The sequence below is a fragment of the Python bivittatus genome, unplaced genomic scaffold (genome assembly GCF_059951505.1).
Source record: "Python bivittatus isolate LINGU-HERP-01145 unplaced genomic scaffold, Pbiv_v1 ctg000080_np1212, whole genome shotgun sequence".
Lineage (NCBI taxonomy): Eukaryota > Metazoa > Chordata > Lepidosauria > Squamata > Pythonidae > Python > Python bivittatus.
Window position 1 is genome coordinate 60560203 of NW_028277035.1, and position 12988 is coordinate 60573190.

Below are 12988 nucleotides of genomic sequence, written 5' to 3' on the forward strand. Positions count from 1 at the left end.
GGTACCTAACTTTGGAAGAAGATGACTTGTTAAAAAAAGAAACTGGCTGTGAGATAAGAAAGCATCCAGTGAAATATTTTGGACTTTATTTGATAGGATGAAATAAAGTTGTATTTGAAAGCAATAATTAGATCTTGAAAGGTGGAAAAACTTTCTTGGCTAGGATATATTACCTAAAATGAACTTTTTATTTCAGAAAAAAATTGCAGGATTGGGAAAGAACAATTAATAGATATTAATAGATTCATTATGGAGTGGGGAAAGATTAGAGTAAGATTCAAAATTTTACAAGATTCAAAAGAAAGAGGTGTATTTGCTTTTCCTAATCTTAAACTATATTATTGAGCAAGTTGTTAATCATGGATAACAGAATGGATAAAATCTACGAATAGCAGAATATCAATTTTAGGAGGAGCTAATGGATTTCACAGATATTTATGGTATAAAGAAACAAAAGAAGAATAAAAAATAGAACAAACAGATTATAAGAGAAAATCTGCTAAAATTTGGAACCATCTGAAAGTAAAGATAAGTCTGGCAATTTCACCATTAACATTACTGTCAACTGCTTTCTATTTCAAGGATAATTACAGTAAGAAAAATGTAATCACATTAGCCAATATGCATATCCAGATTCAGGAGACAGATTAAAGGCATGGCAGGAATTGATTCATAAAAATAGGAATTACCATGGTCAATCTACATAAAAGGTTAAAAAGATGATCTTAAGAAAGAAGGAAGCACCTTGAGAGGGATGAGTTTAAAATGCTTATACAGAAACAAGATAATCTGTTGGAATACATCTATACATTGTTATTGAAATATGATGCAGACACAGAACAGATTAAGAACTGCATGTTAAATGGATGTGAAATTTCAAAGAAGGAATTACAGTGGAACAATGAGAAGAGTTATGGAAAATATCAATAAAATGTACTCCAAGCTACAATTTGAGAGAAAACTGGTATAAAATGTTTTATGAATGGTATATGTCCCCATAAATAATTAACAAGATGGACAAATCATACAATAATGAATGCTGGAAATGCCTTAGTAAAGAAGGAACATTCTACCACACATGGTTATGTTTAAAAAAAACCAACCAACCAACCAACCAAAAGTATTAGAAGAGAATACACCAAAATATTCAGGAGATTTTTAAAATAAAGTCTGAATTGAAACAACAAATATTTTTATTAGGAATAATTGCAGAGAGAATAAATAGAACATTATCACAATCTATTAAGATACATGCTGACAGAAGCAAGAATCAGTTGAGCACAACTTTGGAAAAGTGAAACTCTGGTGACAAGGATTGGAGATCGACATTGGAGAATAAGCAGCGATGGCAACATTGACTGTATATATTCATAACCAAATTTAACTAAATTCAAGCAGGAATATCTCCCTTACATACAAAAAATCACATAGCAAGGAAGGTTCAGACATTTGGAATATGATTTTAAGAAAAAAATATGGTTTAAAGAGATGAATTAAAAATAATAGATGAAATTATTTAAATATAAGCAACAGTCTCCAATATTTCAAGAAAAGGACAAATACTTAAGTAGTGATTAATGGCTAGGGATAAGGGAAGCGTAAAGTGAGCTATTTAAAGTTCCTCTTAAGATTTTTTAAATATTTGACTTTCTTTACTTCTTTTCGTTATTTTGCTCTTCTCTATCTCTACTGATTTTTGCTATCAGTTTGAGTATGTGAAATGACCATGTTTATAACAAAGTTTCATATTCAAACAAGAAACAGTAAACAAATTAATAATCTTATTCACCTCAGAAATAGGTGCCCTATTGACAGATTTCATATGAGTGAACAGTTGTCCAATGCAGACATTTATTAAATTATAAAGCTTAAGCAATCTGATGATATAAACAGATTACATATCAGTTCATTTAAGCCTTTGATACATGGTATAATTTGTTTGTACTTATTGCATAGGTATTTTTCGTTTGTGCCTTTTTGAGGAATCCCTTCCCCCTTTCCTCATGTCTGTGAGGCTTGTATGTTTTGTCATGAGCCCTCAAGGATGGAGATATAACCTAAAGGTTTTTCTTTCTTTACTAGAGCACTTTCTTTCAAAGAGTGGAGGGGACTGCACTTTTATTCATCAATTCATAGAGTGTCAGAGTGAGTACACAGCATTCATCACATTCACTAAAGAGTCTATCCTATATAAAGTACTAGAATGGGAATAGTGATAATTTTGTTGAGCAAACAGGCAACAAGAAACAGAAGCTTTTTAAAAAATAGACTACATTGGTTCAAAAATCTCAGGTCCCTTTAATTAACAGAATGTATTAATTCACATGTTTAAAGGTGGGCAACTATAATAGCTGTGTAGTGCTGTGGATATATAACCTGCAATATGAGTAAAATATGCAATATGACTAACTATTGAATAACAGTGAAAGGCAGGGCATGTGATAAATTTATTTTTCCCTTCCTTCACACAGTAATCCTGATAAGGGTTACAGAAACAGCTGGGGATAAATTGTTATATGATAAACAAATCTTGAAAAGATTAGAGATTTGTTCTGGCAAGTCTTTGGTTGGACCTTATAGATTCAGTAATGCTAAATCCCTCAATCTAATACTGAATCTGCTTATAATATCTACTAATTAAAATCTTAATACCACTTGTATGTTTAGGATTGCTACTACGTACACTAAAGCTTTCTGCAGAAGTTGATTGTCCTTTGGAAATATATGACTCTAATATATGTTTTTAACTCACAGTTCACTTTTCTACACTTAGAACTAAACTCCTTGATACTTCATGGTATAAGAAAAACTGCCACAAACAGTAGTTAATATTAGAAACAGAGAATAAGAAAGAAAAGTTGTAAGCTAGGTCCATCATATGTATGCAAAAACATCAGTATAACCATTAGAGGCCAAAAAAAAAAGCAGGGAGGAGGGAAAGGAGTAAATAAAAAAAAAATCTAAAAAAAACTGTTCTCCTAGATCGTCATAGTCAAACCTCTTAAATACATTAAGGAATTATTGTTGATGAGAGTGTTGTTGATGATATATTTTAATATTACATGAACCAAAGTAGAAAAAAACCAAAATTTTTAAAGTTTCTGTTATTGACCTATATATGTAATTGTAATTATTATATACATTTAATATATTTTAGTTAGTATACATTAAGCAAAACTGGATGAAGGAAAATAGAGGGGAAAAAATCACAGCTGTGGAGAAGATAACAATTTATAATACTTTCCTTGTAGTTCTAAGAACTCATGTATAAGTAAGCAAATGCCTTAGTCCAAACTAAAGATACAAAATGTTAATTTCCTAGAAGTGGAAGCAGGTACAGTAGCAAACTATGGAACATGTTCAGTCACCTGAAGAGGTTTTAGTGGTAAAACATTGTCTACAGCCACAGAAACCTGAAAAGATTCCAGTGGAATCAGGTAAAACATTTAAAAGAGGTGCTTCAGAAAGTATGTTAGCACAAGCAAAGCATCTCTCTTCAAAATATTATATCAGCGCACAAGCCTTCCAAAAGATGTAGCTGCTTCAGCGGCTATCACTAGCTGTTTGCATGGGTACAGTATGTGTGTGTGCACGGTGGCTTCTCTTTAAAGGCTGGCAGCCCCAATAGAAGCATGAGGGCCCCTTCAAAGCAATTGCTTGAGCCTTCCACACTTCAGGGCTTCATTGATATACTTTACAAAGCACATCTTTGGAATGCTCTGCATAGCCCTACTTTCTAGATGCTGCCATATAACAACAACCCTTTGGAAGACTATTTGATTATAAATAAATGATAATTATAAGAAGATAATTCAATTTAGTAAGTGGAAGAAAAAATGTACTAGGCTAAGCAAATATTTGTGATTTTTTTCCTCCCAGAAATTTAGTTCTGTGTGATGGTACATATATATTTAAGATTAAAACCAGTGTAATTGTGTTTCCAATCTCTAGCAACTGTGAACCTTTGTTGCTAGTAAGAATGACATAATTTCATAAGTCTAAGGAACTAGTTGAGAAGCACATGGGGACAGTTTTCAACCACAGTCTCTTGCTGGTTATTCAGGAAAGGCATATTACACATTCAGTACTCACGTGAAAGAATAGACAAGTTAGTTTATATTTAACCCTTTGATTAAAATAGGGAAAAATAATCCCTTTTTATGGTTCTGGCATATATCAGAGGTCCTTGATGGTCCATTCTTGAAGTGGTAATGCAATTTAAAAGAAAACCCCTTAGGGTTCTCACTAGAAGAATTGTTTTACCTGAGTCACAAAGTAATACGTTCAATTTCTTCATGATTGAGCATAAGCATCCTTTTTGACCAGAGTGTATTTTCATAGCTAGGCTTACACCTGAAATATAGCCTGTCCTTGCTTAGTCTGTTTACCATAAAACCATGAAATAGTTCTGTTTATGTTGAATATATTTTCATGGTCTCTGTGTATCACATATGAGTTCTGCATTTGCATAGACCCTCATTCAAAAAGCTCTAGAGCTGAATTTTTGATATTGCCAATCACACTATTCACCTTCCATTCTGTAAGCTTGATCTGAATTACTGATTTTTCTGGTTTTATTCTCTTTTCTTCCCCTGCTCATACTATCATCTATCCTTTCTGTAATTATGGCTCTTTGAGTGATCATCTCTGCAGTCACTGAATCCATTCTTCAGCATGTGCTTCACAGACCATTGCAATTGTCATTGTAAAATGAGCAGGACCACACCTTTGGGGAGTGTAAATGGGAGGAAGGCATCTCTCTCTCTCATACACAAAAAAGAACAGTTTAAATGAAGTTCTGCACAAAAGCACTGGCTTTTGGGTCATCCATTTGTAGCTATTAATTTTTTATTATTCAGCGAAAATACAGATAGATGCCTACTAAAACTTTAAAATCTTGTAAATTTGCATCACACCAATGGATCATATGATTTAATTGCTCTGCAGTAGACTTTGACCTGGATAAATGAAGTAGTTTTGTTGAGCGGATTAAAATTCTGAATTGATTTATAAAAGCTGTTGACATATGGAAATTATGTTGTGATGTTTCAGTTATTGGGTGGTTTGATTATATTTAATTTGACAATGAACATTAGTATTTATAAGTCATCAGAATTATTTCCACAACGTATCACACTTTATCATTTTATTTTGCTGCTTGTGTGTTCAACACACTACAAAATGTGTATTTTTTTCTGCCCCATTTGTCTCTTGTTCTTTTCTGATTCACCAGGTTACTGTTCTTTCTGTCTTTGTTCTCTCCACTGATACTTCCTTTTGGTCTCTTGGTCTGATTTTTCTGACTATCCTATATAGTGCACAAAGCTGCCAAACTCCTAAAATTTCCTACAAAATACTTATCTTAAAGGTTCCATTTACAAGTCTTTTTAGGAATCATTATTCCAGACAATCAAGAAAGCACCCTAGTCTTCTGCTATCAATTTATTACAGATGATTAGGAAAGGACATCTAATTATACTCTTTCTCCTCAGTTGTATAAGGCAACAGTTGAACTGTAATATATTCCTTTATTATAGAAATATGATATAATCAGTGATGTATAAAGGACTAGGCTAATAAAAAATTGATATCTATCTGTCTGTCTGTCTAGAAATTGTGGGAACTGGATTACTTCTTATGTGTGCCATTTCAAAATTGTTTATCTTCACTTCTGTATTCTGTGTGTTAAGAATTGACTACCAGTTAATTAGTACTGCTTCTAGCAAAGAAATGTGACTTCTGTGCAGTATGTTGCATAAATATGGTATTTTTGTACTGGACATCTAAAACCTTTAGTCAGAATTCCATGGGTGAAATCAGATAATTTGCACATGCATGAGCATTTCATTTGGGGGGCTCCATAGAACTTGTGGAATAAATATTAACTTGAATTTTCTTTCTTTATAAAATATTTTTATTTTTATTTTATTTATATGTCACATTTATATAGCTGCCCATCTCACACAAAGCAACACACAAAATTATATTTGGCACAATGGTTTAAACACTTCTGTTCTGAAATTTATTAAAAATGTTTAGATGTCTTGATTTAATTCCCTTTGATAAAATATCAGCAAATGAATCATGGATTAGAATGCTATCAGTGACTATTAGTCATGAGGGCTCTAAATTACCTTCACTATTACAGGCAGTATACTTTTAAGCCAGATACTGAATTCTACAAAAGAAAAGGTGCTGTTATGCCTATACGTGAGTTTTTCATAGGTCTTTGGTGTGATGTGATGGAAATGGAATGCTGGGCTGCTTCTATCATATCTTGCAGGACTCTGACAGCTATCTGTTAGAGATTCTTTAGTACTCTGGGGATAGGATTTGGTGGCCTAGATGTCTTCTTCCAACACAGTGATTCTATATTTTTGTGTTTCAATTCAGTGATTTTAGCTTCCCCAAATCTGACAATATTTCAGGTTATGTTTTAATATTTGACTTATCCATAGGTAATTAACACTTCTTTTATAATTCCTTAATTGCACTGGAAAACTCCATAAATTCTTGTGCAGGGAAGTATGAGGTAATACTACCATGTTTAAATTTGGGCATGGAATGTAGATTACAGACACGTACAAAGAATTTGAGCTTCGATAGTAATCCCTATTTTGTTCAGCAGACAAGCTCATGGACGAAGGACATCTTTCCAGAGCGGATGAAACAAAGATACTGAAAGGTTAGACTGATTACAATATTTGTGTTTTGAAATATGTATTTTATCTTCAGACCTAGACATTGGAGGTTTATTTTATGTGAAGGAGACATATTTGAAGAGTTATGATAGACAAAATACTTAACTGCTTATCACATAATCATAAAGGGCTTCCAAATAAAATGTGAGCTTTATACAATTTGAGTGGGGAAAAGTTTGAAGCATACATTTTTTGCTTTAAGTGTATCTTTTTAATTTACAGCTTGGAATATGAAATTAATCCATTTTAAACACATGCCTGTTACAGATTGTATCATTAATAGTGAATTACACAACGTGTTTAGATTTTCCATTCAGTAAATATCAACTTAGTGGTTGAATTATTGGTTTGTTATGAATTAAATTTTATTCAGGTTTTTAAAACTTTTGTTGATTTTTCTCAAACTTAGAAAACTCATAGCTTTTAGTGAGTTATTAATAGTTTATTAAATTCAGATATTTTTATTTTAACACGGTAGTTTCTAGAAAATCACAGTTCAGATCCTGCATGCAACTGCTCTCCTATGTGTTCCTGTTTCTGCAAAGTGCAGGGAGCATGCCATATTTGGAAAAGAATGCAGACAATGAACACAAGTGTAATTTAATGCTTGCATGCTAGTATTATCTTGCAGAACGTTGAGTTATTTTTTGCATTAATATGTAGTGTAGTCTGCATATTATTTATCTACATATTATCGTGAAGTTATTAAATATTTATTGTACCCTACCTTTTATAAGACTATCCTAGAGAGAATAATATCATATAATATAAAACAGAATAAAGTATATTATGAACATGATTCCCTGATAGATATTAAATTAGTAAATAAGATAACTAGTATGTTAATATATGAAACGTAAAACGAATTGTTTTTAGGTTAATAGGCAAAACTCATTTTTTCCATATAAATACATTAGATGCCAGATCTCTCTTCTTAAAAAGAAATTGGTCATCTCTGAGTGATGAGAAGCTTCTGTATCCAAAATCTTGAAGATATGCTGCTGGTCAGTAGATAAACTGACCTTGTAGGAGAGACTGCTATTCTCTTAAGTTTAATATTGGTAACTGGGTGGAGGACTGAATCTTCTTATACTATAGTAATGGGTATCACAGTGATGTGGTTTAGCAAGGTACAGTGCAGTAACATTTATTAAATTTCTGGGTTCATTCTTGAGTTTTTATTTGGGCTTCTAAGAAGACTCTGTATAGACTTTAACTTCCTATAAAATAGTTTGTGAGTTGTAACTGAAAACTAGACTCAAGCTCAGATCTTTGAAAGTTGAATCATAGGGCAGAGATTAAAAGTCTCTACTAGATTAGCAACACAGAATTCTGATAATTTAAACTCTCTTCTTAGCATCCTTATTAGCTGATTATATTGCTTTTTAGCTTTATCTGTTGCTGAAGTACAAATAGTATTATTTTTTCTTATTGTTCAGGATTGTAAATCCTGCAAATCAGAATTGGGAAGGGTTATTGAAAATGTGGAAGGAAATTAAATACAGTTATGGTGATCTGCTATTTTTCATGCCTTTGTCTTAGATGACTCATCACTAGTGTATATTGAGAGACCAGTAGTCCCTTTTATTTCCATATAGGGAAGTATCAGTTACCCAATTACATAAACACATTTACATTAGCATTTTCAAAGTAATGGGCAAGCAAGGAACCTTGTAGCATTTCTGGTTATTTTGAACTTGTTTGCAGTAAAATAATTTAATACAATAATGGAATTTAAGAGTAGTAGTCCTCCCCCCCATTTTAATTATAGTTTATGGTGCAAAAATCCCCAGGTTGCTTACAATCCCCAAACAAACCAAGTAAATAAATACAATTTGAAAAAAGAAAAGAAAGAATAAAAGCAATTTAAAACATCAAATGAATGAGTATCAGTAATTGGGCCTTCTCAAAAACCATTAAAATGAAAAGGGTAGGCTTGGGTTGATGCTTGAAAGATAATCAAGCAAGTACAAAGGAAGAATTTAAACAATTACGGTGTCATCATTGAAAATTCTCTCTAGTAATTGTCCAATTAATTCCAGTAGTGAAGAAACCTAGAGAAGGGTTTCTGAACCCGCAGCAGGGAGCATTATATGGGGAGGAAAGGGGGCCATTTATATTTTCCAGATCCCGGTACAAGTTATTCAGGGCTTTAAAAGTGTTAAGTGCACTTTTTCCAGTATTGGAAATAATGAAAATCGGCAGCTCCATTTTATACCAGTTGCAGCTTCTAAATACTCTTAAAATGTTCTGTCATGTATAATATATTACAGTAAACTAACGTTAATGTTAATGGAGTGTAAATTGTTGTGGTCTGATGATCTTTCTGTGAAATTAAGTTTTTCTAATTTGCATCCCAGTGCTTCGAGAGGTCTGGAAAATAGAGAGCTAACTTAGTGTGTTTGCTTAGAAGCATGTCAGTTATAACTCCATCTTCTAGAGAAACACACTCCCTATAAACAATTCAATTTAAAAGTGCTGAAAAAAACAAAACGTATATTCCACTGCTAGCCTGAATTCTTTATAAGATCCACACATAGCTTATATTTGGGGGAAGGACTTGAATAATATGTCCATGATAATACAGTAATTGAATTATGAGTGAATATATGAGAGAAGAGAGCCAGTTTGGTCTAGTGGTTAATGTACCAGGCAAGAAAGCAGGAGACGGTGAGTTCTAGTCCCACCTTAGGCATTAAAGCTGGCTGGGGGACTTTGGGCCAGTCACTCTCTCTCAGCCCAACTCACCTCACAGGGTTGTTGTTCTTGTGGGAAAAATAGAAGGAGGAAGGAGTATTAGGTATGCTCACCACCTTGAGTTATTCATAAAAATAATAAAGGTGGGATAAAAAAGTCTAAAAAAAACCCCTTTTGCTTGTTGCACTATAAGATCTAAAGTTGAACCAGGTCAGAGGAAAAAGAAGGCAATAATGAAAGCAAAAGGCAGAAGAGACACAGAAATCAAGGGATTAAAATTAGAAAATACTTGGCTTTAAATGAGGACTAAGGATTGCTTAAAAGAATTCATGTGTTCAGTACTAGAGAAGTGGTAATTCACATTATTCACAGCTAAATGCTTTAAATAGTTTGTTTTGTGAACATGGCCATTAATCTTCTAGCTGTCATAATAAAATTTTCTTCCTCACCTAACTCATATGATTGTGACTCATACAGTGAAAAGGTCTTCAGATTTGCAAATTACCATATTTGCCCAGATCTATGTCAAAAGAGTTTTCTTCAGTATTCATCTGATTTCTACCAGTTCTGTCTTTAATGTCAGTGTGTGCATTTTTTATATATTGTTGTGTGTGTTTGAGAGGGTGGGGGTGGTATGGTTAAGGGGTTGCACTAGGAATAGGGAAACCCAGGTTCTAATCCCCTCTCAGCCACAGAAGCTCAGTATAAATTTTGTCAACTTTGAGTCAACCTCTCCCTCTCAGCCCAAGCTATTTCACAAATGGGAGGCGGGAATAGCAGGTTCGATTCCTTGGGGTCCTATACAAAAGGCAGGATATAAATCTAATAAATATATTTGGGATATATTTAATAGAGTAAAGGATTTTCTGGGGAAAATATCTGTAGCTATAAAAAAACAGGAACAGAGGAGCTACTTTGCTAACTTGCTAAAGCCTAAAAAGAATTAGTCTGTAAATGGTAAATTATAGTTATTCTCTCCAAAATTATTGTAGTGAAGTTAGATTTTGAATATTTTCTATTTAATACATTCCACCAGCTGGTAGAGGCTTCACTGCTATTTGGCTCTGTTTTGTTGTTTGAATGTGGCATGTCTCTAATATTAAGCTTTTGCAATATATTAATTATAATTTAAAAATGAGTTTGCTGAATGAAAGATTAAACATTTTCCTAATCAAATTCCCTTTTTCTTTCCTGATGTCAGATTTTGGTCAATTGTAATAGATTTGTAAAGCCTTGAAGCTCATTATACAAATACGAATACTTGTAGATGGATCAGAGGATATAATTAATAGCTCATCAAGAAACTAATGGAGAAAGAGTAGATTTCCTACCAGTGGCTTTTTAAAGCATTTTATTTTAACTTCTGTGTCGTTTGAAATATCATGGCACTATACTTAATGCATCAACTTATTATTGTTACTTTATCCACTTCAGTGCTACAAAGCAGCATTCATTCCTAATAACTCTTTTCTTTTCAACATGTTACAATATATGCATTGTTCTATAAGCTGTTTTCCCTATCCCTCTTTCTTGATTTGCTCTCAGAATTAGTAAACAAAACAACTAATTTTTCAGTGGATTCTAGCTGGCCAAAGTACAAGTTTCAGACAAAAGGCTAAGCAATGTATGAACCAACTACATCCTGTGTGGGTTTGTTTAGTACTGTATGTATGATCTGAAGACATTTAATCCAGTTGGAACAAGAGAATTACTGTTTGAATATATGGTGAAAGTATGCACACAGATACACATATACTTGAATGGAATTAGTGTTTATATTTTACAGAAAATCAGGCAAAAGCTAAAGAAGCTGAGCTTTCAGATACTCTGAGCCCGAGCAAAGAGAAAAGCAGTGACGACACTACAGGTATGGTTGGGGCATATCTTTCAGTCAACTTGGATTACAGTGACAATTTGTAATGAAACTTTTTTAAAAGCAAAATTTCAAAAAATAATCTTCATTTAAAACAGCTGCTTAATTTTGTAATCCAGGTGAATTTTTACATTTTTGCCCTGTGCTGAATTTCTAATTGATTTAAATGTATTATTCCTAATTCTAAAATAATTTCACTTTTTTTTAGACGCTCAGATGGATGATCATGAACTAAATGAACCTATTGCTAAAGTTGCTCTCTTAAAAGGTAAATTATTGTTTTCCTAATATTTAACATGTTTTAATTTGCAAATAACTTAATATTGGATTATTAATAGTAGTTGAAAACATGGACTGAAAAGTTTGTTTTGCTCTCTGTAATTTGCCTTTGATGACTCCTGCTAAAGCATAAACCACTACTTTATCTATGTGTGAAATGTATAGTAGAATCCAGTAGAGAAACAAATTAAGTTCAGTCCACCTTGCACTATAATTTTAACTTTGCACATGATTGCAGTCATAGTGCATTATTTTTATTTGATATATTAAGTGAAATATTTGTAGGTGAAGACATTTTTCCTAGGCTTGTTGAAGTGAGAATTTAATTTCTATCTATTTTAATATAACAAAAGACACGTAGATGGCAATATTCTTATGTTTTTAAAATTCTCATATATTTAGCAACAGCCACTTATCAGGATGCTTTTTAAGCACAGACTGTTCAACTTACCTGCCCAAGCCGTACTGCTGCCGGGATACCCACTAGATCAACTCATCAGTGAGCTGGCCTTATTTAGCAGTGTATTAAGTGTTTACCAAGTACGGTTGGGTCTCTATTCTCGTGGGATCTGTATTCTCAGATTTGTGTGTTTGTGGTGGTAGTTGCAAAATGTATATTAAATGTGGCTGCTGGTTGCTGCATTCATCCTAAGGGGCACATGCATTTTCAGTTTCGCAGTAAGCGTCATCCAAGTAGGATGGCTTGTGACCTTTGTGTGTTGTGTGACTGAGTTAGGCTATTCTGACTTGACTTTAGGGATCTCTGTAAGCATTTAGGAAATGTCGCCTGTAGTCCATGTGAATACAAAGACCTGACTATTATTGTGACTAGCATAAAATTATTTGTATGCATATAGCCTGCGGGCTATAAATTTGAGACTCTTTCACTAAACTATAATCTAAAGATTTGCAACTCCTTCCAGATGAAAGGCTACACTTTGAATAGACTGTAGGTGCATCACACCATAAAGGAGTGGGTTGGACTGAGAAAAGATCTTAATTTTTAGACTCATTTAAAAATTAATTTATTTCAAATGACATTTAATTAAAGTTAAACATGCCATGTATTTTATAATGTTTGATTTCTGTCACATACAAAGTTACTCTTTGTTTATAACTGTTAAGATCCCAGGAGGCTGCTTACAAAGGCTGCTGTTGACCTTGGAGCTTCAGATTGTCCATTTCTGCTATAAAACTATGGTTTACAAACCACAGTGACTAAATCCACACATTATGGCTTACCATGATGTCATGAACTTTGCTTTTATATTTCTTGCACATGAGTCTTGTCTAGGTTCAGATTAACTTAATGGAGTATATTCAGTTGTACAGATTGGTGAACTGCATTCATGTACTAAAAGTATTGCAGGACTGTGTTGGATTCTCTTAGTGTGTTTGGTAGTAGCCCAGTCTGTCTGGGAATATTATAGGAAAAATG

General features: G+C 33.1%; 1 protein-coding gene across 23 annotated transcripts in view; it reads left to right on the top strand.

The window, feature by feature from the left end:
- SLMAP (sarcolemma associated protein) overlaps window positions 1-12988 on the top strand; it is a 100298-nt gene that overhangs the window by 70650 nt on the left and 16660 nt on the right. For 8 of the 23 annotated variants that reach the window (XM_088134207.1, XM_088134210.1, XM_088134215.1 and 5 more), the window contains 4 exons: window positions 2083-2145; window positions 6626-6685; window positions 11185-11265; window positions 11480-11539. In XM_088134207.1, the coding sequence (XP_087990333.1) occupies window positions 2083-2145; window positions 6626-6685; window positions 11185-11265; window positions 11480-11539 (264 nt within the window). Of the gene's footprint in view, window positions 1-2082; window positions 2146-6625; window positions 6686-11184; window positions 11266-11479; window positions 11540-12988 lie in introns of those variants that run through there. The other 15 variants (XM_088134209.1, XM_088134212.1, XM_088134214.1 and 12 more) reach the window with 3 other exon arrangements.